Consider the following 24,114-nt stretch of genomic DNA (forward strand, 5'->3'; position numbering starts at 1 on the left):
TTTAACTTCCTGCCCCTTCTGAACTTTCATTTTGCAAAGAGATTTCCCTTTAACGCAGCTTGAGTCAGATTGATTGGGGTTTTTTTGTCTACTTTGGAAAGTATTACACTTACCTTGGGACAATGTTAACTTAAAGACTTCTGCAGTCTTAAATTTTTCAGAGAAATAGAGCTCCTCTTTCAGAGTTAAGATAGCAGGGAAGCTGGGTGGGTTGGTTTTTTGTTTGTTTTTTGGGGGTGGGGGTGCTAACTGCAACAATAAAGTTCAGAGTGAACTGGCAGTGTAACTTGACTGTAGCCTAGAACATCGATATTGTACAATTTGCTGGTAACGTTACAACAATCTGTATGAAAGCACAAGACAATAATTGCTAAATATCCAACACTACTTGGTTTGCTGTAGAATATTTTTGAGATTACTCTCCTACAGAATGTACATTATGTCCAGAATCTGCTACTGAACTGATATATTGCAATAATGATGGGCCTCGTGGATCTTGTACGTTAATCGTGTGGAGTAAATGCGCTTGCGGGCATTTTTGTGGCAGCACCCCTTCTGATGCATGTGGAAAGTGCCTTGCAGAGCCCATGTCTGTTAGCGTGCTGTGGCGATGTAAGTGGAGGAGCTGGTGGGGATGGCGTGGGGGTGGTAGTCTTTCTGCACTGGCTGTGGTGTGCTTCTGGATCCTGCCCGAGCAGTGTCAAGACCTAACTTTTCAAAGGAAAGCAAAAAGATTTGTGTGTCTTAACCTGTTCCTTATACAGACAGAGAATACTTCCTTGCTGGTGTCCGTAGTAATTGAATTATCAGTGATAAGTATTGTGATTGGGATTAAGTTCTCTCTTCAGGAATGAGTTTGAAGCTTTTAGCGACTCCATAACTGAGTGGTAATTCTAGCATACTTCTGTTGGATTTCTATAATGTAGCCCAAGCTCAGTATCTGCAAAGCTAACTTACCCCTTACAGAGTATTTTAACACCGAAGAAGTTAGTTAAGGTTGGTACAGAAGAGCAGCTTCAAGGGAGCTTTAAACCAGCCTCTAGAGGTGAAGAACCCCAGCATTTCTGTTGGTAAAAGGCTTTGACTGCTCCCTCCCTCTATGCTCTTCAGCAGGAGCTAATCGGGGTGTACCTTCTTGCACCACCTAACCCCCCCGGTACCGGAACCGCCCCTCCGCAGGCGTGTTTGCTCTCGGCATGCTGTGCCTCAGAGAAACAGCTCGCGTTCTGCCCTGTCAGCTGGAGGGGCTGCGGGCCCCCGCTGGCCACTTGTAATTTGCGTTGAGGATACAAAGTGACGAGAGGGGGAGAAAGGCGGTGCGGCCGCCTCCGCCCCGCCCCGCCCCCGGCCCTCGCCCTCCGTTGCGGCCGTTAGGCGCGCGCGCCCCGTGACGGAACACCGCCCCGGGGCGGGGCCCCTGCGGCCGCTTCCTGGGGCGGGGCTGGGCCGGGCCCGGGCCCGGGGCGGCGGGGATGGGGGGCGGCAGCAGGCCGGGCCGCGTACCGCGGCGGGGGCCCGCCTGCCTCTGGGTGGTGCTGGCGCTGGCCTGGGCGGCGGGGGCCGCGCTGGCCACGGAGGGGCCGCCGGAGGAGGAGGAGGAGGAGGAGGAGGCGGCGGCGGGGGACGGGCTGGCGGGCGCCGAGGAGCCGTGCGGGGCGGAGGGGTGGGCGCAGGATGCCGTCCCGCCGGGCGCGGCCTTCGTCGCCGCCGCGTCGTACCGCGGCCCCGGCAACAACGACTCGCGGAGCAACAAGGCGCTGCCCATCCTGCTGTGGTGGAGCGGGAGCCTCTTCCCCCACTTCCCCGGCGAGACGGAGCGGATCGACTGCCCGCGCGGCTCCTGCCTCGTCACCCGGAGCCGGCGGGTGGCCCGGCACCGCCGCACCAAGGCCCTCATCTTCTACGGCACCGACTTCAGGGCCTACGAGGCGCCGCTGCCCCGCCTGTCCCACCAGACCTGGGCGCTCTTCCACGAGGAGTCCCCCATGAACAACTACGTCCTCTCGCACTCGCCCGGCATCCAGCTCTTCAACTACACGGCCACCTTCCGCCGGGAGTCCGACTACCCCCTCACGCTGCAGTGGCTGCCCGGCGTGAGCTACCTGCGGGGCCCGGCGGTGCCCCTGGCCGAGAAGGACTCGTGGCGGCGGAGCGGCTATGCCCCGGTGCTCTACATGCAGTCCCACTGCGACGTCCCCTCGGACAGGGACCGCTACGTGCGGGAGCTCATGAAGTACATCCAGGTAGGCGGGAACCTGTGGCACTGTGTTGCTGTAGGAGCTGGGTCCGCCCGGCTGCCCCCCCTCCATCCACCTCCTCTTGTTAACGGGGTTTGTTTGTCCTTGTTTTTAGCCGAGACACGAATCGTAACGGGATGCATGCCACCCACGAGCTGGACAGAAAAACTAGTTGTGTTCCTTCCCAAAGCGTGGTCTAGACTACACCGCGTGCCAGTAGGTAGGCCTGATGGTAGCTGTTAGCTGTGGAGTTGGCCAGGCTCGGGGTCAGTCACAAGCTGGGCCAAGCCTGAGCAAGCTTGCTCTCGTGGACCAAGTGCTAGAAGTTGCTGACATCTCCGGACCTTTACGTTGGCGTACAGGAAGGCTGTTCGTTTACAGGCCTTGTTCCCATTTGAAAGTATAGGCGTGCAATAAAAAGGCAGGTTGCTGTGTTTTGAGAGCCTGCTCCTTATCTGTGTTATGCTGGGACCGTGTTATTTCTGTGGTGGTTTGTGCTGCTGTGGCACAGCTGATAGAGAGTAGCTTCATAAACTGAAATAATGTAGTTTCTTTCAAGCAGAAAGAAAGTTTAGTGCTTTTTTTCTTAAAAATTCTGAAGGATAGTAGATTAGGGGGGAAAAAAGCATCTGGTTTTAGTCTTTGTCCAAAACATCTTTTTCCTTGTCATTTCTGCTGTTTCTATTGGTCTGTTTTATTGTGCAAGTTTATCATGTACTCAGTAGTGAAGCAAAGACAAAAGGATTTTTAAAATATGACTGTGTATTGTCAAAGTATGAAGCAGATTCCAGATCAAGTGTATTGTCTTTCATTTTTAGACAGTATTCTTTTGGCTCCCTGCATCAATTTTTCTCAGTCTAACAAATGGCAAATTTTTGCCAGCCCGCTGAGACTGGCGGGGACTGTGTGTAATAACTGTTTGGAAAAGTGCTGGGCCTCTGTTAAGTAGAAAGATGACTTTTAAATTAACATAGAGTTGAATGCTCTTCCTTGTCTCTCGGCTTCTGATTTACCTGGTAATAAATACATTTGTGAGTGATACCTTCTTTTCTGTGCCCTCCCCCCACCCCTCAATCTGTAGCATAGTTTATGCTGCTTTTGAAACTGAACACTCTGTTTTCTCTAAAGCTGTTAGAACTGGGACTCTAGGAATAGTCACAAGGGAAAGAACTCAGGAGTGAAAGTGAAGCTAAACTAAAGTAGCTAGTAACTGATCAAAGTTAGGAATTTTACACGAACTATAAGCTCTGAAAACAAGCTCCAGGCAAACAAATCACTTTGTAAAGATGCCGGTTGTTGTTTTAGGTTGACTCCTATGGGAAATGCCTGCATAACCGTGAGCTTCCCAGTGAGCGACTAAAAGACACGTCTACAGCCACTACAGAAGATGCTGAATTTATGACTTTTATTGCCAGGTACAAGTTTCATCTGGCCTTGGAGAATGCCATATGTGACGACTACATGACAGAGAAGCTGTGGCGTCCAATGCACTTGGGTGCTGTCCCAGTATACCGAGGCTCCCCAGCTGTGCGGGACTGGATGCCAAACAACCTCTCCATCATTCTTATAGATGACTTTGACAGCCCCCAAGAGCTGGCAAAGTATCTTGATTTCCTGGACAAGAACGGAGAGGAGTATATGAAGTATCTAGAGTATAAAAACCTTGGTGGAATCAAAAACCGGTTCTTGCTAGAGAGCTTGGAGAGGCGGGAGTGGGGTGTGAATGACATGACTCTGCCCAATTACCTGAATGGCTTCGAGTGTTTCGTCTGTGACAGGGAGAACACCCGGGTCAAAGAGGAGCAGAAACACAAAAAGTCTCGTGGGAAAATTCCAGCTCCCAGACCTCGCATAGCTCAGTACAAGCACATGGGATGTCCTGTGCCAACCCCTGGGTTTGGAAGTGTTGAAGACCTCTCTGGAGGAGACAGGTAATGTACCAATACTATGCTTTTTGAAGGAAAAAAAAGCTTCAAATAATAGTAGCCGTAACTTTTAGTAATGCTTTGTACTTAAAGGATCTCTTAATACATCTCCAGTTACACTTTATATTACGTCTCATCGGTGGTATAGTAGTTCTGTTAATATTGTGTAACACTGAGGCTGAAAAAGAGGCTTGGATGGTGGCATCCGTTAGTGGTTGAATGAGGAGCATGAGACACCCATAATATTCTGTTAAAATGCTCTGTGACCTTGGGCAATGTAGTTATCCTTTGTCTATCTTAGCCTCTTTGTTTGGAGGACAGGTGTTTTTTGGTACAGTGATGGTAAAGCACTTGGTAGCCCTCAGGTGAAAGAAGCTCTATACCTCATTACAAAGTACTGTGTTAAGAATGGGGCTGCCACTGTTCAGTGCAGGCCTAGTTAACTCCTGTTGACTTCAGAGCAGAAGTTAGGCTCACCCAGAATACTTTATAAGACTTTTTGTTGGGTTTTGTGACAAAATTCTGGCTTGTGTTGAAGGACGCCATCCCATTTATTTAGGAGAGGGACCATGCAGGACAGAGAATAGGTTGAGTAGCTTCTTGTCTCCTTTTTGCACAGGGATTGGTAGTGTTGCTGGAATCTCCCAGGCCTATAGCCCAGTGTTAGCCATCTCCAGTGCAAGCTGCGCTGAAGTCTGTCAGCAGGGAACTAACCATGCCAACCCTCAGGCAACTACTTTTGACAGGCAGAATAGCGTTTTGTTTGCATGGCCTACTTAGTATTTATACATGTGTTGGTGCACAACAAGTCAGTGCTTGGGTTCCCAAACCTTGAGTTGTTCCATTGACAGTATTCGAAGTTGCAGTTGCTAGAAGGAAAGGTTCTTGCAGTTCATAAACCATGTGTGCACTTTTTGTAGTGTGTATTACTAGCGTAACATGTTTGGATCCCCCAGCTTTGTCATTGTGGCGGGTTGACCCTGGCTGGATGCCAGGTGCCCACCAAAGCCATTCTATTGCTCCCCCCACACACACAGCTGGAGAGGGGAGAGAAAATATAACAAAGGGCTTGTGGGTCAAGATAAGGACAGGGAGAGATCACTCACCAATTACCGTCATGGGCAAAACAGACTCAACTTGGGGAAAATTAACTTAATTTATTACCAATCAACCAGAGTAGGGTAAGGAGAAATAAAACCAAATCTCAAAACACCTTCCCTCCGCCCCTCCCTTCTTCCTGGGCACAGCTTCACTCCCAGATTCTCTACCTACCACCCCCCAGTGGTGCAGGGGGATGTGGAATGGGGGTTACGGTCAGTTCATCACACGTTGTCTCTGCCTCTTCATCCTCTTCAGGGGCAGGACTCCTCACACTCTTCCCCTGCTCCAGCGTGGGGTCCCTCCCATGGGAGACAGTCCTCCACGAACCTCTCCAACGTGGGTCCTTCCCATGGGCTGCAGTTCTTCACGAACTGCTCCAGCATGGGTCTCTTCCACAGGGTGCAGTCCTTCAGGAGCACACTGTTCCAGCGTGGGTCCCCCGCAGGGTCATGAGTCCTGCCAGAAAATCTGCTCCAGTGTGGGCTCCTCTCTCCACAGATCCACAGGTCCTGCCAGGAGCCTGCTCCAGTCACTTTTCTTTGTGTTACCTGCAACAATTTCTGCCTTTTTAGGCAATTACTCAAGTGCATGCAAGTCACTTTCTATAAGCCATCAGACAGCCATCATAAAGATAAACCCTCAGCCATAGCAGATCTTGCCTATGCTCATAGATGTCAAAGATTTCAATGTTCTGATGTCAGTCCTGCTGTAGTATTAAATTAATGACTTTTTGAAAATATTGGGAAGATCTCATGCACTGTCCACAAGGAAGTTGTGAATATACTCTATCCCAGTTTATATCAGTTTACAGTTTTGTTAATAATTGAATTGAATGCTTAGGAGTGTTAAATGTTAGAAGAAACGGTGTGTAGAAAATGTAGAATCCATCATTTCAAGTACACTAACCCAGAACTAAGTTCTATGTGGGTATGAAGCTCTCAAAGTTTTTATTACGTTATCATCCACAAAAAAATAGGAAGAATTTTTTTAAGTGTGGGGAACTACTTCAATGTTTGGATGCTTTGAAAAATGGCCAACTGAAATTAAAAAAGGGAAATAAGCCTGAGGTCATTCAGGTTGTTTAGGAAATGCCTATTTCACAAAACTTGTGACGTTTGTCATTAGAAAGCATTTTTCACAGTACAATTAAATCTCATACTGACTAATTGAAAAGTTATGCTTGTAAGTAAAAGGGGTCCATAATCCTTTGTTTTCTGTTGGTTGATTGATTTGTTGGAGCTTTTTTATAGTAATACCTTTTCTCAGTCTCGGTAGCAAAGTGTGTTTTTTCCTTGTAGCACGCTCTGCAGCATGCTCCTCGAGTATTCTTTACTTTTTTGTAGATCTTCTTTTGCTTAAGCAGCAGATGGCAGTAGAGAAATACGTTTGAAGGCCCAGCCTGGGTGCCTATGCCATTTACTTGCAAGCTCAGGTACTCCTGTCATTCTGTGCAGTGGTCATCAGCAAGGAGTTTTGAACAGTTGGTCCATAATCCAAGCTGCAGTTGCATCCCATGGAAGTTTCCATGTCTCATTGAACTGGAGTATGTTATTCTTCTCCTGTTTGTAGATATGAGATGTGTCTGGAAAAATTGTACCAGGGAAGCTTTTACATTGTCTGCTATCTACTTTAGAAAGAGATGTATCTATACCTTCTGAGGCATGATCAAGGGGATCTCCAGTGAAATACAGTGGTTTCTATATTTTAAGCATCTGAGTTTTCACTGTTTTTATCTCCAAAATGGAGCATGATTACTTAGAATTGTAAATGATGTGTCAGTAACATAAAATTGCTGCCAAAGCATTAACTAAACATGATCATATTTTGTCAGAGTTTGACAGTAATATTATGTCAACAGTATCATCAATTTAGATGATTGTCTACTGAGCCAGTCAATTGTATATTTTGTTACTTTCGAAAACATTATTGTGGAAAAAGGATGCAGGCCTAGTGGGATTACAAATGATAGACTATATGCAACATACAAGGTCTGACTATAAACATACACTGTGACTTTTGAGTTCTGGAGGCTTCTGGAACTAAGAGAACAACAAAGGCAATTGGAGTTTATATATCTTTAGAGCAAGTACCCAATTACAATAAGGTTACCCCGTGCATTTGCATGCTCTGTAATCCTTATTCCCAGATGTAATTTGTTTTTAGGGTTGACAAATGTGCTGAATTGACAGAACTGCTACATCAGAATCTCTCTCTATGTAGGTATATGTAGCCGGAGCACATTATTGTACCTTCACCTTGCTGTCCTTTAGCTCTACGCATGGAGACGTGGTTCCTAAATCCTTATGCTTGCAGCCTCACTTGTATTTGGACTTCTGGGCTTCACAGCCAAGTGAGCTTAAGAAGAAAGGCTGTAGAACAACTATTTGTATGTGTTAGGTTATGGGTCAGTCACTATAGTCTATTGAATTTTTGGCTGCTTTGTACAGAAAATAGTGAGTTACAGTGCTACTGATGAGTAGAATACCTGTTTAGTAGGAACCGGAATCTCCAATTATTCTTGGACTCCCAGCTTTGTGAAGAGAAACATTTGGTTTGTTTCATTGATAACGATTCATTTTCCAAAAGTGGGGCATTTGAGAGGATAACTATAAGAACACTAAGTGACAATACTTCTCCAGTTACCTGAAGTTTTCATCTGTGGTAGCATGAGAAAAGAGAAGCCAGTGTGCCTTTGATACAGGAATATTTTGAAACCATCATGGTTTTCCTAGTTCCATTTTATGTCGATGTCGCAGTTTATTTATGATGAGGATAAACAGCTTGAAAGTGTATCAGATTTGCCACGTGTACAGTGTAAGGTGTCTCTTGCAATAGAATCCAATAACCAGCCAGGATTAAAGATAGATCTGTATCTTGTGGTAATAATGATTCAGGTGTACATAGTTGGTAGTTTCAGGATATTTGTACAGTCCTGTTCACGCTGGGGTACCAATTTTTCCAAGTTACATAATCAGAATGAAATTATTTTCTTAAAAACCAATAACAGCAATGTAAAAAGAAAAATACCAAAGGGTTCTTATTTAATGTTTTTGACAAAAGTTTTCACTTGGATGCTGGAATTCCTTTCAGTGTTGGTTCCATAGAGTTCAGCTGGAAAACATTTTCTGTTACCTAGTGCCACTTAGTCTTGTGTCTAGTACTTAATGCAAGTATACTCATTTTCCTAACATGTGCCCTTATGCAGTGCTGTAAAAAACAAGTAACTCATGTTAGCAGTCCTTGAACAAAGGTTAATGAATTTAGCTAGTAAACAACGTGATCTCACAATAAGTCCAAGTGCTGCATTTTACAAGGGAACCTTTTGGCAGATTTTTTTTTTTTTTTTAATGTGGAAGTAAGCCTCTGTCCATGATCCTTCACATTGTAATCTATGTTAAAAGCTTTATTTCGAGGCCTCTGTTGGTGTACACTGCAGAAATGTCCCACCATAGATGATGCTGTTGACCACAGAAAACTAATTTCCATGGCATAGAAGTCGTATGCTGCTCTACAAAGAAAGCAACTATGACATGTTGTGCGTTTCTTTCGGTCTTCCTGGAGTAGTGGGTGAGATCTGCTTCTGGGCAGTGCAGCCATGCTTGATTTAATATATGGTGTATAGAGTGAATGCAAACGGCACTGTACTTATTTCTATGATTGGGAGGGAGAAGAAGCAAAAAGCTTTGTATATGTTAACAAGTGTTGGGTAACTCATATGGACAGATTAAAAAGAGCATCACGTTTGGTCCTTATTCCCAAAATTTGTGATGGGCTTATGTGGCTAGGTAGCAGATACAATGGAGAAGAGATAAATAAATTATTGCCATACCTTGATATAATACAGATGAGAGAAGTAGTCCACATGATCATGAATGGGAAGGGAATTGCTGAAAGCTGCAGTGATGTAGTCTGCTATGGAAACTTGGAGGTGTGCATTGAAAAAGAGAAAGCCTATACTTGACCATCTAGTCTGGAGATAAGGAATAGAGTCAGGGCTGAGGGATATAATGATTTTTTTGTCTCTGCCATGTATAACCTGAGTTGGTAATGAGTAGCCGTCATTCTCATTGTTAAATGGTTTATATGAAAAAATAAAAATAAAAAAAAATTGATTCTTAGGCTAACTGTTGCACACATACTGGCCATAGAAGGCTACTCTCAAAATTGTGTAAGGACTCTGTGCTAGATGTTACTTCAATACAAGTTTTTATTCTCTACAATTAATAATTTAGTCTCTTTGGTTAATACTATAGTCGCATGCTGATATTTCTAGAATGTTGTAAAGCTAATAGTGAACTTACATTTTCTGTAGAGAATTTTCAGAGCAAGTTTCTTTAAATGACTTGGAATGCAGTGGCACAGTAACAACATACTTTTTTATGGCCATCTCTGGGCCTGTTTTCCTCTTAGGTGAAAGAAAAAAAATGGTTTCAGTGCTATTACAGCTGCAGACTCATTTGGTTTTTTTAATGATTTATGGTGATGTCTCCTTTTTGTTTCAGTTGGAAAGAGATGTGGCTGCAGGATTATTGGCAAAGCCTTGATCAGGGTGAGGCCCTCACTGCTATGATTCATCGCAATGAGTCGCATCAGGGAAGATTTTGGGACTATATGCATGAGATTTTTCTCAAGAGGACAAAGCAACACTGACCCATCTTTGTAAGAGCTTGATCTGAAAATTGCATTGAAAGTTGAGACTGCAAATTCTTACCTCTCTCCAAATGTTTGCCTTGAAATAGAAGAAAAACTCTCACAGAGACTATTTTTTCTGGTGCATGAAGTGAGTAAGTCTCTGTTATGATTGGATTCCAGCAGTGGAGATCTTAGCAACTGCTTTGATCTGAATTTCAGGTCTGTGGTGTGAAGCCACTCCTGATTTGCAGGTGTCAACATGTGGGGCAAAAGAGGAATTTACTCTCCTTTTGCATTTGGTATAGTTTCCTTGTGGCTTACATGACTTCAGAGGAACACCTCTTCAGACTCTTGCTCAAATGCCCGAAGTTATTTCAGGGATTTTTTTAATCTCCAGAATATTAATCATTTTTATAAGTATTTTATCAGTCACTTATTCTCCTCATTAAGGTGTACTTTTAGCTGCTATTAACAAATAGCTTTTCCAGTGAAGGAATAACAAAAGACAAATGTCTGTGGAGAGCAACTGTGCCTTATGAAATTGCAGCAATAAAGTCTCTTCTCCCCAAGTAAGCATGCCTCAAATACTCCTACTTTTCAGGATAACTGAATAGCTATGGGCATGTCACTTACTCTCTGCCTAGTTTCTCTTTTGCTAATTTACCAGGTGATACGTACAATGGGATGAGAGACTAAATTATTTAATTCACAACTTCCAACAAAGTATTTCACACCAGAAAATGTATTACCTGGTATTGTGCAGAACTACAGTAAAATTAGTATGCTTTGGTTCTTTTAAGTTTCCATCAGATCTGAAATCCCAGCTATAATCTTGACTTCTTGTTATCTCCTTAATGCTAGCAATTCAGAGGCCTTTGATTTGTTCTTTTTGAGTATCTGCAGCTTTCTGCAAAGACAAATACGTTTTAACGATGGTGCCTTCCCAGTGGTCTCTGCAGTTTGGATACAAACCTTGCAGCCTTTCTATGCTGAAGTGGGCGATCAGAATCAGGTCCACGGAGATAGTTTTGTATCTTTACCCAGTCTTAACACTATATGATCCTGGTCTGTGACCAGAGTTCCTAAAAGTAAGTGATGACATGTGGATAGATCTTCCTTGTTGTGTAGCCTGTATCTCTTACAGATATAAATTCCTCTGTTCCCTGCCATGTTGGGTACCTTTCTGAAATAATTGATCTTGCATTGGAGGGAGACTAATTCACCTAGTGTTACTGGTTTAAAAGCACAGGCAAATACAGCCACACTGCTGTGATGTCTCTAACAGTATAATGGTATCTTATTTCTCTGTTTCTCCTCCCTCTTCAGAAGTAAATACTGACTAAATAGCCAGAGTTTATCTATGCCTAAGATAGGATGTTGGTAATGAAAGTCTAGAGTCTGTGGGGTCATTTAATTTTTAAGGCAGTTCATGCATTGCTATGGGAAGTCTGAAGCCTGTTAGTAAAAGTTAGGAACGGGAGTGAATCTACATTCTGTACCTAATTAAGTCACTGTCTATTGCTTAGCTGTGGATGGATCACTTAATCTCTTTTTTTTTTTTTTCCCCTCAAATTCCCATTCATTATGTTATAGATATGATATTATAGGTATAATATCAGTATAGGCAATGATATGCATCTCAATGTTTGCCTCTCAGGTGGTACAACAATATTGCAGTGTTAAAATCAGGGCACCTTGACAGGGGAGACTTCAGACCCATAACTGTCACTGGTTTCTTGTAAATGTAGAAAATGGATACACTATACACTGATCTTTTTTTTGGAGAAAACTGCTTTTTTATATCTCTTCTGTAATAGTAGTAATAAATGGTTCTTCAGCTAAAATGCATTCATCAGTTTACATTCCTTTTTTTCCACTTACTCGGAAGACATGAATACCTAAGTGAATATATCTGAATTAATTGTTATAAGTGGATTACCCAAATCAGATTAAGATTACACATATGTGTATTCAGAATTGAAGTGGCCACAATGTGCTTGAGAAGTAAATTAAGATAAAACAAATTAAGGCTGCTTTAGTTCTATCAACTTCTACTGAACAGTTTAATGATAATTAAACAAGTTGTTTGAATTAATGCCTTCAGTTACTTCAGATTCTCTTCATTTCATGTTTCTGTATAGAAAATCATTCAGTCTTCTTTGCATGGTTCTCTTAATTAGCTATATCTCAAAACCCTTTCTTATTCAAGTGTTTGGTGGCATAGTCAGGAGGAGAAATTCTGATCCTGCTTTTTGTCCTAAACAAAAAATAAGAACCAGGTACTAGCACACTCTGCTTTTGCTATTTTGCTAATTTGTGTAATTTAAGTAGATTTTTCTAGAAGTGTGGTATTTATAACCAAGTCCAGGTATTTGTTATAATTTATCTGCTGTTGCCAAAATTAGACATGCTACATTTAATATATTGTCCTTGCAGGAATAACAGGACGAAGTACCAATATAAGCATGTGTATCATAGCACCTGCTTAGTTCTTGATTAGTGATGTCCTAAAGACTCAGTTTGCCTTCCCACTCAGCAAAATGAGCATGTTTGTCAGCTAACAATAGAATTGAAGATATGGTGGTACAAACTTAAGAGTAGCTAGCAAACCAGATAAAAACTTAGTGCTTTGGACTCTGATTCATTAATTTGCTAGTTCACAACCAAGTATTCCTTCACCCCTATTTATTATCTGTACTCAGTATATTGCAGTCACCAGTCAACACGGTTTTTTTGTTACCCCTACAGGGGGTGTTTTTGTTGTTTTTTTGCTATATGTATGTACTACAGAAGGCTGTTGCTTTGAGCTTTGTGACTGTTGCCAAGTGTAAGTATTTCTGATTGCCATATCCCTTCCTAACATGGGTATGAAGGTAGCACAGATATGAAAGTAACTTTATCACAGATATTCTGTGGTTTTTGTCTGAGCTTTTCAAAGTACAACTTTTAGTTTGTAGTTAAGAGTCACTAGCCAGTTTCAATAGCTTTCTCTTCTGAGTTCTTAGTGTCTTCCTAGGTTTAACTGTTTTTTTACAGTGTTACAGGTGGTGAACTTCTCAAAAGGTAATGAGTATCAGCTACCACTCTTCATAGCTGTGATGTTCACCCAAGCCTTGTGTTTCTCTTGTACCTGTAGTAATAGATCATACTAGCTTAATTGTCTCCTGTATGTCACAATATGACCATGATTTATAAACAGGGTGTCTATTGGCTATATTAATATACTAAATTTGTTTCACTTACTGTACATGGTGTGCATGAATTAAGGCTGAAATATTTCTTCCAGTGTGTAGTATGAATAACTTGCATAGCTGCCAGGCAAACTCCTCAGGGGCAGGAAAGATGGGAATCCTCCCCAGCTGGCTAAAGAGTTGTGGTTGCGGTTCTGTTCCAGGCTGCTGATCAACCTTCACAACATCCACTTCTCTGCACAGCAAGGACTGCAAAATGTTGAATAAAGGTGGTTCTACCACCAGGTCTTTTCTTTCATCTCTCTCCTGTTATTTCAAGGAGGCAGGAGGAGAAGCTGGGTCTCATAACCTTGAAGAGTTTGCAATTAATTTACATAATAATGCATTTGAAAGGATTCCTATGTAATGTCCAAAGACTACTGCCAGTCTTAATCAAAGTGAATTCAATTTATGATCCTAGTTGTCTTTCTACTAATGCAAGTATGTGAATGCAGACAAAGAGGAGGGTCACTGCAGCAGCTATTAATATTTTGCAAAAAGGTTTCTGATTTCTGTTCTTGACTGCTAACTGGATTTCTCACTTCACTGCTTTAAATCCAAACCAGCTAGGTGGTGGCTGAATATAGTTGTGACTACTGGAAGGCTTATATGATACTCACGCTGAACAGTGTATACAACATCTTTTTAATCAGGTTCTTACAGTGCAGGTGCCCATACTCATAAAAACATACAACTGAGACTAATCAGGAATTTTAGCAAAGATATCGAGTATTGAAGATGATAAAGAGATTACCTCTGTAAACCCTTTGGTAGGCTTCTACTAACTAGGGTGAGTCACTTCACTGCTTTTCATGCATTTTGCCTGTTTACTGTGTGACTAGAGGGAGGATTTCAAAGCCATTGGGATAGCTTTATTCACTAGCATTGATGTTCTAAAAATAGGTATTTCCTCATTAGTGCTTATATGAAACACTAGTAGATTCTATTGATGCTGTGTCTCAGAATTGACTCGACAAGCTAGGATAAGTTTATGCCCTCTTAGAGGTGAGAGAGGAGAAACAAATGTCTGACAGAAGGTTAAAAATCTAGCAATCCAGTTCATTGCATTGGACAAGCTAAAGTTCTTATTCTTCTGCCTGTGATACCAGGTGCTGCCTATTTTTTTCAGTAAGAAGCTGGGTATTTTATACACTGAACTAGTAGTCTGTGTTTTCTGACCTTTAGCAAGGACTGCAATTTCCAGGAAGCATATAACCTTAGTGAAGAATATTTATTTGATACCTAACATTGATAATTTCTAGAACTGAAAAAGAATTGCCTTTTCTTATTCTGTCACTGTAGTAATTTTCAAACTGAAGGATCTCTGGGTCCTCTGTGATGGTAAGCAGAATAACAGCCAAGCAACAGTGGAATGTTCGGAGGGAAAGGAGAATGGGATTCTTTCCCTGCAAATGGTCTGCAAAGTGCAGCAGCTGGAGAATCACAGCAGAAATGCCCCTCTTGTACCTTGGCAGAGGGTAGTTTTAACTGGCGTGGAAGAACAAATAATTCCTAAAGGACTGGGAACAGGATAAATTGAATTGAAACACAGCCATCAGGGACATCACTGTTCAAACAGGCTTTGCTGTGTTAGACAAGGAGCCATCTGCCTCTTTTACCATCCTTGCATACACACTCTTCAGCCATTGTCCCAAGAGAGCCACTCCCTTAATGATTAGCTGTCATCCATTTGGTTGGATTTAATTAAGATTGTTGATGGATCTCCAGGCACCTTCTGGGAAGTTGTATTAATCGGAAACATACAGGGTGGCAGGTTCCTTCATTCTGCCCAGAGACCTCTACTGACAGGTTGAAATTAATCAGAGACAAAATCCTTTTAGTGATATGACCAGCTGAGCCAAAGCTTGTGTCAGGCTTTAACAAACTGCACTTCTTTTGTGATTCAGTGTCTTGGAACGGGCAGTGAGAGATACATGGCCCTGCAGAGGGATTAGGAAGGGTGGAGAAGAATGGAGCTGCAGGATTTGTTCCAGAGCTCTGACACGACTGGCATCTTAATTTGTACGCTGTTATATACATTCCTGCAGAAAAGACCCATCTAACACTGAAGTGTCTCAGCTAGAGATGGTTCTGGGGATCTTGGAATGGATCAGAGCAGATCATGATACTTTGTGGCATCTCTGAGCAAATAAGGAGGCATCAGGTAATTTGCAGTGGAAATGGGCTGGATTTGAGTAGATCTGGGAGTTAGGGATGGCAGCTCAGAACTCGTCCGGTGGACAGAATAATGCAGGGCAGCTGATCTGATCGAGATAGCTCAGGATAAGGTACGCTAGCGCTGGAGTTGGGGCAGGGAGGTGACAGGTCAGAAAAGAAATTGCATCTGTCATTGTGCTAATGAATGCATTTGAGCTAATAAGTGCATTAAGTGCTAATATTGTCCAAACACAATAGCTCTGCAGACAGGAGTAAGTCTGAACTGACTGGAATCTTAGCAAGACTTTAACTACTAAAGTTAAGGTGGGGGTGCCTTAACTTTTAAGGCATCTCCAATTAAATTGGAGTTTGAGGAGGTCAGGGTGAGACAGCTGAGAATAAATGGTGGTAGGTGAGAGCATTATGAAGTTGTATGAGACGAATTGGGGCATTATATACTGGAATATACTGGAATTTACTGGAAAGCTAGATCCAAGCAGTTCAGAAAGACATGGATATCAACTCTATTCATTTCTCCCAGTACAACTGATTTCTTAGCCTCATCCCCCAAATGTTTTTTAGGCAGGGTGTGGAGGTTTTACATAGTTACTCCAGAAAGCGAAGGATTCATGGTGTAATTTCTCACCTCTTAAAGAGGTATTTAAGACAACAATCTCATTTTAAGGGTGTATTTTATTACAGCATTGTTAGCATTGTATTTAATTGTGGCATAGCATTTACTGTAGCATCATAACTGGCCTTTATTCCAGTTGTGATATAGATACTTTTCAAATCTAATACTAATAGCTTAATCTCTCTGGTTCATTTTGGTTTTGACAAGCTGAAACGTGGGCTAGGATTCAGCTTTAACTGTGTTGGTCCAAGTAAAGTAGTTGTAAATGCAGTTAGAATTTTACATGTTCTTTATAGTTGTACATTCAGGATTCACAATGAAACATCTGTGGGTTTCACTTGTCAGTGTGTTGAGGGAATTGGGTTTCTGATTGTCCCTGTGAAGTCAGAACTTCTGTCCCATCCATCAGTGTCTCTGTGCTATCAGCAATACGAAATACAGGCTGTAGAGAGACTTGACTATTGAGTAACACACCTCTTCTGTTGTTCCACATTCTCCATTAAAACCAATGTTTGTATCTTGCTTCAGACATCTTTGCATGGTGTGTGCAGACACCATCACGTACGTTATTCTGTCTGCTCAGGAATTTCTTAGGCTGATGCTCCAGTCCCAGGCTGAATGCCAAAAAAAGAGATTCTAATGCAGACAGCAGTTAACTGGCAGGAAGCTATTACAATTCTCCTTGTGTAGCTTGCCTTTCTCTTTCTCAGCCTCCCCCCCCCCCCCCCCCCCCATTTTTCTTGGAATTACTTAAGAGAGAGCAACTTTTGAAGGTGAATGTAGCTGAAGGTGCTGCCACCATTAGCTAATGTAATTTGGAAAAAGGGAGGTTGATTTACAGGGACTGCAGTTCAGCTTCTCTTATGTCCTAGTATTTGCATCTTTCCTTTTTACTGTTGTGCAAATCTACTTAGTAATTGCAGCAGGCAAATGCAGCAAAGTGGGTATCAGTAGGGGTAACTAGAAGAGGCAAAACCAAGAGCAGCTGAACCTCACATGAACTGGAATACTGAGAAGTACTTCATCTCCCTGTCTTGAATTTGCAAGATTTCTAATGCTTAGAGTTGCAGGATGCAAGCCTTCTAGCCTAATTTGAACGTGTCAGCTTGTTTTTTCTTCTCCACTGGTAGCCAAGCTCGAATGATAGCTCATTTCCCGTCCCATCAGAAAAAATGGAAGCAGAGAAACATCCCTCTTACCAAAATGTTTCAGAACTTCCAGACAGCCTGTTTGGACCTACAGAGATGGAAATTTGCTTCTAAAGAGGACCAAAAGACATCTTTTGTTTACTTGAAAATGTCTTCTCATATTCTTTAAATTGGACTCTTAAGAAAATACTATTTTAACGGTAACACAAAAATAATTATAGAATTGGACATACCAGAATATATATTGGATCTGCAGATGCAGTGAATTCTAGTATTGATACTGATGCAATAAATTACAGTAATGATACTGAGAATATTCTGGTATTGGTCTGGTGATGTTTAAATCAAGGTAACAAAATTTCCAATGTCTTGTTAACTTCCTTGACTGGGCAGAGGCAAGTGGCTTTTTTTTTTTTTTTTTTTTTTTTTTATGTCGATAGCTAGGAGGTTGAATATATTCTTTTCATCCAAAGCAATGTGCTATGCAAAAAATCCTTCCAACGTTCCTGTGGAAGAAAAATTATTCTTCCTGTGTTCTCCAGTGACAAGGGAGATTGGTGGTGCCTGAAGGAGCCCTGATACGGTGATAAGGTGGCTTATTCAGTGACTGCTATATGACGAGCATCTGAGTATTTTAGGTCCCCACTCCGATGTCTAACTCCTCAGTTCTCTCCATCTACCTTGTCCCTTATGCTGTGCAGACATCTGTTTGTACCTCGGCCCTGGAAATGTTACCGTGCCTTCTGTATTACCTGCCATTTTCAGCTGGGGACGTAAGGGCTCCAGAATCAGCCAGATGAGTTGAGGACTTTCAGGGATTTAAGTCCTACACTAGGGAAGAAAATTCTGGGAACAGTGGGATTCTCCGCTCATACCGAGTATGAGGCTGTGAGAATGCCAGCAGCATTTCAGAAGCAGCAGTTCCAGTACCTTCTTGGAAGACAGGGTAGGAACATCAGTGAACAACGCAGGAGAGACTCAGCTGTTAGTATGTAATGGAGAGAGATGATGGGCTGGGAGTGAAGTGGTGTTGAGTCTCAAGCACCAAGAAAAGTTTCCATACAGTTGCAAAAGAATTCCTTAAGTTCCATTTGAATCACTTGAAACGGTGATGATTTCTCCTGCTCTGGTTGAAGCGTGTATGTATGCTCCTTCACGGGTTAGGTTTGCTGCAGAAGAAGTTTCGAGATGTGAATTGCTGCAGTTGTCACGGGGTGGTTCCCCATGGCACAGAAACCATAGGCAGTGAGAAGGCAGTTAATTTTCACGGCCTTTGCCCGGAGGAACGGGGTGGGGGAGGAAAAACGAGGTTACACCACAAACGGATCGATTTGCCCTTTAACGGGATGAGACGACGTTACCTGTCGGCCACCGGGCTCGGTCCCCCGGCGGACGCCGCCCCTCGCAGGCCGTGGTAACGGGACCGGGACCGGGAGGCTGTCGCGGCGGACCCTCCCGCCACGGCGGCGGCCGGAGCCGGCGGCCGCAGGCGCCGGGCCGCGCAGGCGCCCGCCGGGTGGGCGGGGCCGGCTCGCCGCGCGGCCTGTCGCAAAGAGGATGGCGGCGCCCGTCTACCCGGCCTGGGTCACCCGCTGGGTCTCTGGGCAGTGGCGGCAGAAGAAGCGGCCCCCGGCTATCCGCCCGACCCGGCCGCTGGTGCTGGCCAACAAGGTGGCGAACCGCAGGGAGCAGGCGGGAGGTGAGTTCCCGGCGCCAGGCCGTTAAACGCCCCCTCCCCGGGGAGAAACGGACGGGGGCGGCCGGGCGGGCCCCCGCCCCCGCGGGGTAGGCCTGCCGCCGTCGGGCCCTCAGCGTCGCTCCCGGGCGCCGTCCCACCGCGGGCCGGCGGGAAGGGCTGCGGTGGTGTCAGGGCTGGGTCGAGCTGGCGGTCGGAAGCTCCTTGCGCTCCGCGGAGCGGCGGAGGGGCAGCGGGTCTGGTTTGTGCCGTAGAGTTAGCACACGGGTTCTTTTGAAGAGGTTACTTCCTCGTACAACAACCCTAGATTTGCGTCCTGTGGTACTCTGTACGTGAGTCAGGCGCGCGAAGTACTTTGTTACATCTCAACATAGCATTTACCTTAAGAACTCAGCCAGCGGTTGGGTGGCTGCGATGGTGCTAATCTTTGTGCCAGCAACATCTTCTCTACGCAAAACGAAAGATGAGATCTTTACTTTAGTGTTGGTTTTTCTCACCTGCCTCAACCCCATCTTAAACTTCTCTCTGGAGATTTATGCGCTGTGGAGGCTGTTAGCGTGACGTCCCAAACAGCTGAGATTTTGGTTGTGTCTTTCCCTTCTAGAGGCAACATGCATTACGGAGATGTCAGTAATGATGGCCTGCTGGAAACAGAATGACTTCAGCGATACAGCTTGCGCTGAGGAGATCCGGATGTTTCTATGACTGCGTGGCAAAGGCAGAAGTAATTAAGGCCTCTTTTGCGTTCTTAAAGGCTGGTAGTAGGAAGGGACAAAGCCCCCAATCGTTTTTTGTGTGCCAACAGTAATAATGTTCTCTGAACAGTTTGATTGGTGCTGTAACCCATTTGAGCTGTAGGAGAAATGCAGGATGATGTAGATCAAACATGCAGTCCGTCCTTTTTGAATGTAGAAGTTAAATTAAATTAGAATTAAAATGAAGGACCGTAGGAAGGGACTGGATGTTTGGTATGTTCTAACTAAGGATGAAACAAGAGTCGCATCCAGTCCTTTTTGGGCTGTCAAATTCTTGAAGTAGACCTCAGCTGCTGTCAACTGACCCTAACCTAGGCCATTTATTTTGATTTTTTCCAGTTTTTAATCTCTAAAGTTTCAGCACTAATGAAGCAATAACAGTCACTGCTCTTCTCCATAGTACAGGATAGTTCTGAATGAGGGAGAGTACGATTTGGAGCTGTTAAGTAGAACAGTGATTTGTATGGTGCGAGATGTGGATTGCATTGTAAATGGGGAGATGTACAGTGTAGGTAAGTTTCCGCAACTGCTCTGATTCATAAAATTAAGAAATAGCTGACTCGGGTACCAATCCAATACTTGCATTATCTAGACAGTGGGGGAGAGTGGTAAGTTAGGATTCCCAAATTCCAGTCTGTCAAAAATCTGTATATAGTTCTGTGCTTGCGGGGCTGAGGGTGCAGAAAAGGTGGTAGAAAAATAACCAGTGGTTTCAGTAATCCTCATAACAAACAGAATTTTCAGGATACATGAGGTAGTCTACAGCTATTCTCCATTCTCTGAAAATTAGGAGTTCTTTTAGGCTGTTTCTGGCTTCAAAGGCTAGACGTTTTCTTGAAAAATAAATTTCATATTGTCTGGAAATTAGAGGTTTCCAGCTATATGATAACCTTGAAATCAAGTCAGTTTCAAAAGCAGACTAAAGGTAAGTATATGTACTAAACTTGTCCTTAAACTGATTTTGGGTTTCAATCTTTTTTCAGTAACAGTACCATCATTTAATGAATAGTTATTTACTGTTGCTGTTTGACAGCACAAGTGAAAAATGGTCCACAATTTATTTGGTAGATTACAAAGAATCAAATTGAATAACAGAAAGTAAAAAGAAAAAATCTGAGTTGTTACTGTAAGTATGTAATATTGTTAACTAAGAATGTGGAAGAATGTCATCTTCACAAGATGTCAGTGAGTCATTAATTACATCATTTAAAGGTCATCAGCTTTTGAAAGCCTTGTGATTATTGAGCCAAGTGTTCCTTAAAGAAATAGCATTCTTCTGAAACATCCCAGTACAATTAGTAGTAGTCTTTGGGGGTGAGCGTCAGCTCTGCAAATAAACAGAGGTAATATTTTGAGGTTTCTTTTTCTCTTTCAGAAGGAGCGCAAGGATCAAAATGCGGAGACCCTGTCACCCAGGGGAAGCTTAACTTCAAGCAAAGTGAACAAGCTCCTGAGGAGGTTTCCTCAGATCACACGTTATGTATAATGTGCTTTACTAAAGGGACTGCGGACAAGCAATTAAAGTTGGAGTCTTTCGCAAAAAAGTGAAAAGTAGACTAGAGTGAGTATTTGATGTCAAGTGTTACCCGTCAGCACTGCTGTATGGATCTTGACTGCACCTTTGTTTCCAGAGCGAAAAACACCCATCTTGACCATCAGCTGACTTTGTTCATGAGGTTCTTGGGTCTTAGGGTCCTAGGATTTCTGCAGTATGTTGTTCAGCTAGCCACAGCGTGGAGTCAGGTCCTGACTGTGAAATAAAATCTTATAGAAATGCATGTAAATGCCTTTTCTAACAGTTAGGGGGTGACTTTTCCTCATGTATAAGCTTCTGACTAACTTCTGAGCTGCTATCAAAAAGTGCTCAGGCCCAGACATTGAGCCAACTTAAAATTGATAGTAATCTCATGACTCGTACTCCTACATACATATACACAGTTTGGTTCCTCTTGAAATTTTTTTAATTCCTGCTGCTGTACAAGAAGGCTGTAGAATGAGGAAGAAATCTCCAGCAAAATACCTTGTTAATACACAATACGTTGGTAAGGGTCAAATACAACTTTAACATAGAAGCTTGTGAATTAAGCTGTCTGATTGCAGGTGGGACAGGTATGGTGCCATGTCAGATTGATTATGTGGTCTGTACTATAATAAAATAATGCAAGACTGTTTGGTGTGGGTGACTCATAATCTACAACAAAATATTCCATTGTTATGGTAAAAAACCTAAAAGGGAGAGAAAAAGTTCAAGCATGGACTGATACTGAAATCATGTAATTAATTACTGGGTTTGATTTGTTTGGGGTTTTTTTCACTAGAGTACCACAAAACTGCAGGCAGATCCCTGTTGTTTTAGGACCACTACCTAACCGGTAAGAAAAATGCAGTGCCTCAGAATGCTAATGATAAAACCATTTATGTCGCTAATTCTTTGGGCTGTAAAGAAAAAGCAGAGTAAGAGGAGCATCAGGCATATACAGACTGTGTGATTACCCACACGTGACTGTAGAGTTTGCATGGAGCTGGAGCTGACTTCTCTGGAGCCCCAGGCCAATACCTGTTCATCACATAAATATTGATCAAGTGTATGCTTTCAATTTATTGAAGCGATTTTAATTTACCTGTTACTTAAAATGGCTCATTAGTGGGTAATCCCACAGGGTAGCTTATTCTGTTGTTGCTGTTATGGCATAATTGGGTCTTTCAGAGGGCTTGGGGTCAGTAGGAACATGATGTCCACACCTAAGTTTGAGGAAGCACTTTGGTTCTATGACATTTTGCATTTTCAGTCCAAAAGACACTCTCTGAAAAGGAGCTACTTGCTGATTCTTTGTTTCTGAAGGAGACAAGCTAAGTTGGGGGTGAAGAACCGATGAATACTAAATTCACTTCTGTTGATGATGTTTTTTCTTTCTTTGTATTAAAACTTACAAGTATAGTTTTGCACGTCTTAAGCTAGCAGCTGTGCTAAATGTACCAAATTCTAGTATCTGTGAAGAACTGTCTCATCAGAGAAACTAATACTTTTTTGTTGTATTTTTACTTTTGAAATTTTGCGCAGCTCCCACTAATCTGGACAGCCATTTTTGGATTTTACTGCTTCACAGTGAACTTCACAAGTTCAGTTGTTTGGGATTTTTTCTGAACTTTTATATGTCTTCTGTAAGCTTGAAATTACTATGCTAAGGTTTTCCAGTCCTTAAAGGAATGCATTTATTTGGAGGAAGAAGGAAGGAAAGAGAATGCTTTTCAGATGGATGCAGGTTTTACAGTGCTGCTTTTAACAGTACTCTAGCAGTTCTTTTGGCTCAGGATACCATGCTGCAACCAGAAAACCGCCAGTTACTGATTGTCCTTGGCAATTTGAGCTGCTGCCATTTCCCTGTATCTCACTGTTAAGCTTATATTGGGTGTTCAAACACGTTCTGTGACATGCTTATGTTGGTGATCATTCCATTAATAGTTCATGTGCGTAACTGCAGTGAATGACACTGTCCTCTCTGAGTTCAGGGCTTGTACCACGCCATGATGCTGTTGCTGGGGAATAAAAGAACACTGGGTTCTGGTGCTGAGCCCACTGGTTAAGAACATTGCTGCAGAGACCTGTATGTGATTGCGTGGTGGGGAAAGAATTAAACAAAAGCTGACTAGCTGTTCTACCCTCCTAAGTCGGATTTACAGGATTTAAGCAAATCTGCTGGAATTCCTTGATCTTATTCCTGTTCCTTACAGCTTGAGTATTATACCAGCTCTGGGTATGATTGCTGTTAACTACCTCTCTTTTTAGGCTTTCACTGAAGATCTCTTGTGGAGGAAGCATTGATGTTTCAGCTGGTTTTGATGAATAGTAGTCCTGCCAGTTCAGGAGAAATAGGTTGAATTCCAGAGAGCCAAGAACATTTTAGAAGATGGTACTTCTTGTTCGGAAGCATCAATACAGAATAATCTGGAAAAATCAAGACAGACTCTGTAGGGAATCATAGACTTACTGTTATAGAACTGTGCTTATATCAAGGTGAGAAGGTGATTTGTGTTAAATAGTGGACTTAGGTATTTACAGCCACTTCAAACTTGCTCATACAGGAAAGTTCAAGATCTGTTTTACCTTATCTTCAGATACGTTACCTATCTAAACTGCCATAGTTATATTGGTATAATTTCCTTCTTGGTCTTCCTCTCCACCTTGGAGAGGGCCATGTAGCCATGAGAAGCTTTTGAGAATCTGAGTTCCATCTCTCTCAAGAAAATGTCATTACCTGTGCCAGGAAACCGAGGGGAGTCTTGGCAAGAAGGAAACAGTTCCAAAAGAGGACCCGCCACAGAGGAGACAACTGCAAAACCCACTACATCTTCACACAGTTTGTCATTCCTCCAGAAACAATACCAAACTTGAACTTCTGTTGCATTTGGTGCACTGGTCTGTGTTTCCTTTAAAATCACTTTATCTAGGAAAGCCTTGCCTTGAGAGGGAAGCAACTTAGAAGCTACTGTGAGAGAAATCCAGTACAGGCTTTTACTAGAGGTTTTAAGCCCTATTAGTATGTGTCAGAGGGCTAAATAGGTGAGTGTCTTACGGGAGTTCTGAAGGGGCATCAACGA

General features: G+C 42.9%; 2 protein-coding genes and 1 long non-coding RNA gene across 5 annotated transcripts; 2 read left to right on the forward strand and 1 right to left on the reverse strand.

The window, feature by feature from the left end:
* The first annotated feature begins 1,438 nt into the window (after nt 1-1,438).
* Nucleotides 1,439-11,986, forward strand: FUT11 (fucosyltransferase 11). 3 transcript variants are annotated; one of them, XR_005933496.1, is made up of 4 exons: nt 1,439-2,243; nt 3,543-4,168; nt 6,607-6,806; nt 9,766-9,853. XR_005933496.1 is itself a non-coding variant. In XM_030031599.1 (4 exons), exons 1-4 carry the CDS (start codon nt 1,473-1,475, stop codon nt 9,911-9,913), a joined length of 1,509 nt encoding a protein of 502 aa, XP_029887459.1. In that variant the 5' UTR covers nt 1,439-1,472; the 3' UTR covers nt 9,914-11,986. The 3 variants fall into 3 exon arrangements, 2 of the variants coding, with proteins under 2 accessions (XP_029887459.1, XP_029887458.1); XM_030031599.1 differs by lacking the exon at nt 6,607-6,806 and having other exon boundaries at nt 1,439-1,593; nt 1,630-2,243; nt 9,766-11,986; XM_030031598.1 differs by lacking the exon at nt 6,607-6,806 and having other exon boundaries at nt 9,766-11,986.
* A 3,971-nt stretch (nt 11,987-15,957) lies between these two features.
* LOC115348637 lies at nt 15,958-18,560 on the reverse strand. Its single transcript, XR_003925883.1, has 2 exons — nt 18,426-18,560; nt 15,958-18,233 (listed from the first exon to the last, which is right to left on the reverse strand). It is a non-coding gene; the product is annotated as an uncharacterized LOC115348637 (long non-coding RNA).
* A 1-nt stretch (nt 18,561) lies between these two features.
* CHCHD1 (coiled-coil-helix-coiled-coil-helix domain containing 1) lies at nt 18,562-21,684 on the forward strand. The gene is given in 4 exon segments (XM_030031601.2): nt 18,562-18,763; nt 19,365-19,456; nt 19,458-19,484; nt 20,891-21,684. Coding segments are annotated over 4 exon segments (372 nt in total). The 5' UTR covers nt 18,562-18,621; the 3' UTR covers nt 21,002-21,684.
* The last annotated feature ends 2,430 nt before the right edge of the window (nt 21,685-24,114 follow it).

The sequence above is a fragment of the Aquila chrysaetos genome, chromosome 11 (assembly GCF_900496995.4).
Source record: "Aquila chrysaetos chrysaetos chromosome 11, bAquChr1.4, whole genome shotgun sequence".
Classification (NCBI taxonomy): domain Eukaryota; kingdom Metazoa; phylum Chordata; class Aves; order Accipitriformes; family Accipitridae; genus Aquila; species Aquila chrysaetos.

Coding starts and splice junctions, on each gene's coding strand:
- FUT11 (XM_030031598.1), top strand. CDS start 1,473: ATGGGGGGCGGCAGCAGGCCGGGCCGCGTACCGCGGCGGGGGCCCGCC. Junction 2,244..3,542: donor AGCTCATGAAGTACATCCAG/GTAGGCGGGAAC, acceptor TTGTTGTTTTAG/GTTGACTCCTATGGGAAATG. Junction 4,169..9,765: donor GACCTCTCTGGAGGAGACAG/GTAATGTACCAA, acceptor TTTTTGTTTCAG/TTGGAAAGAGATGTGGCTGC.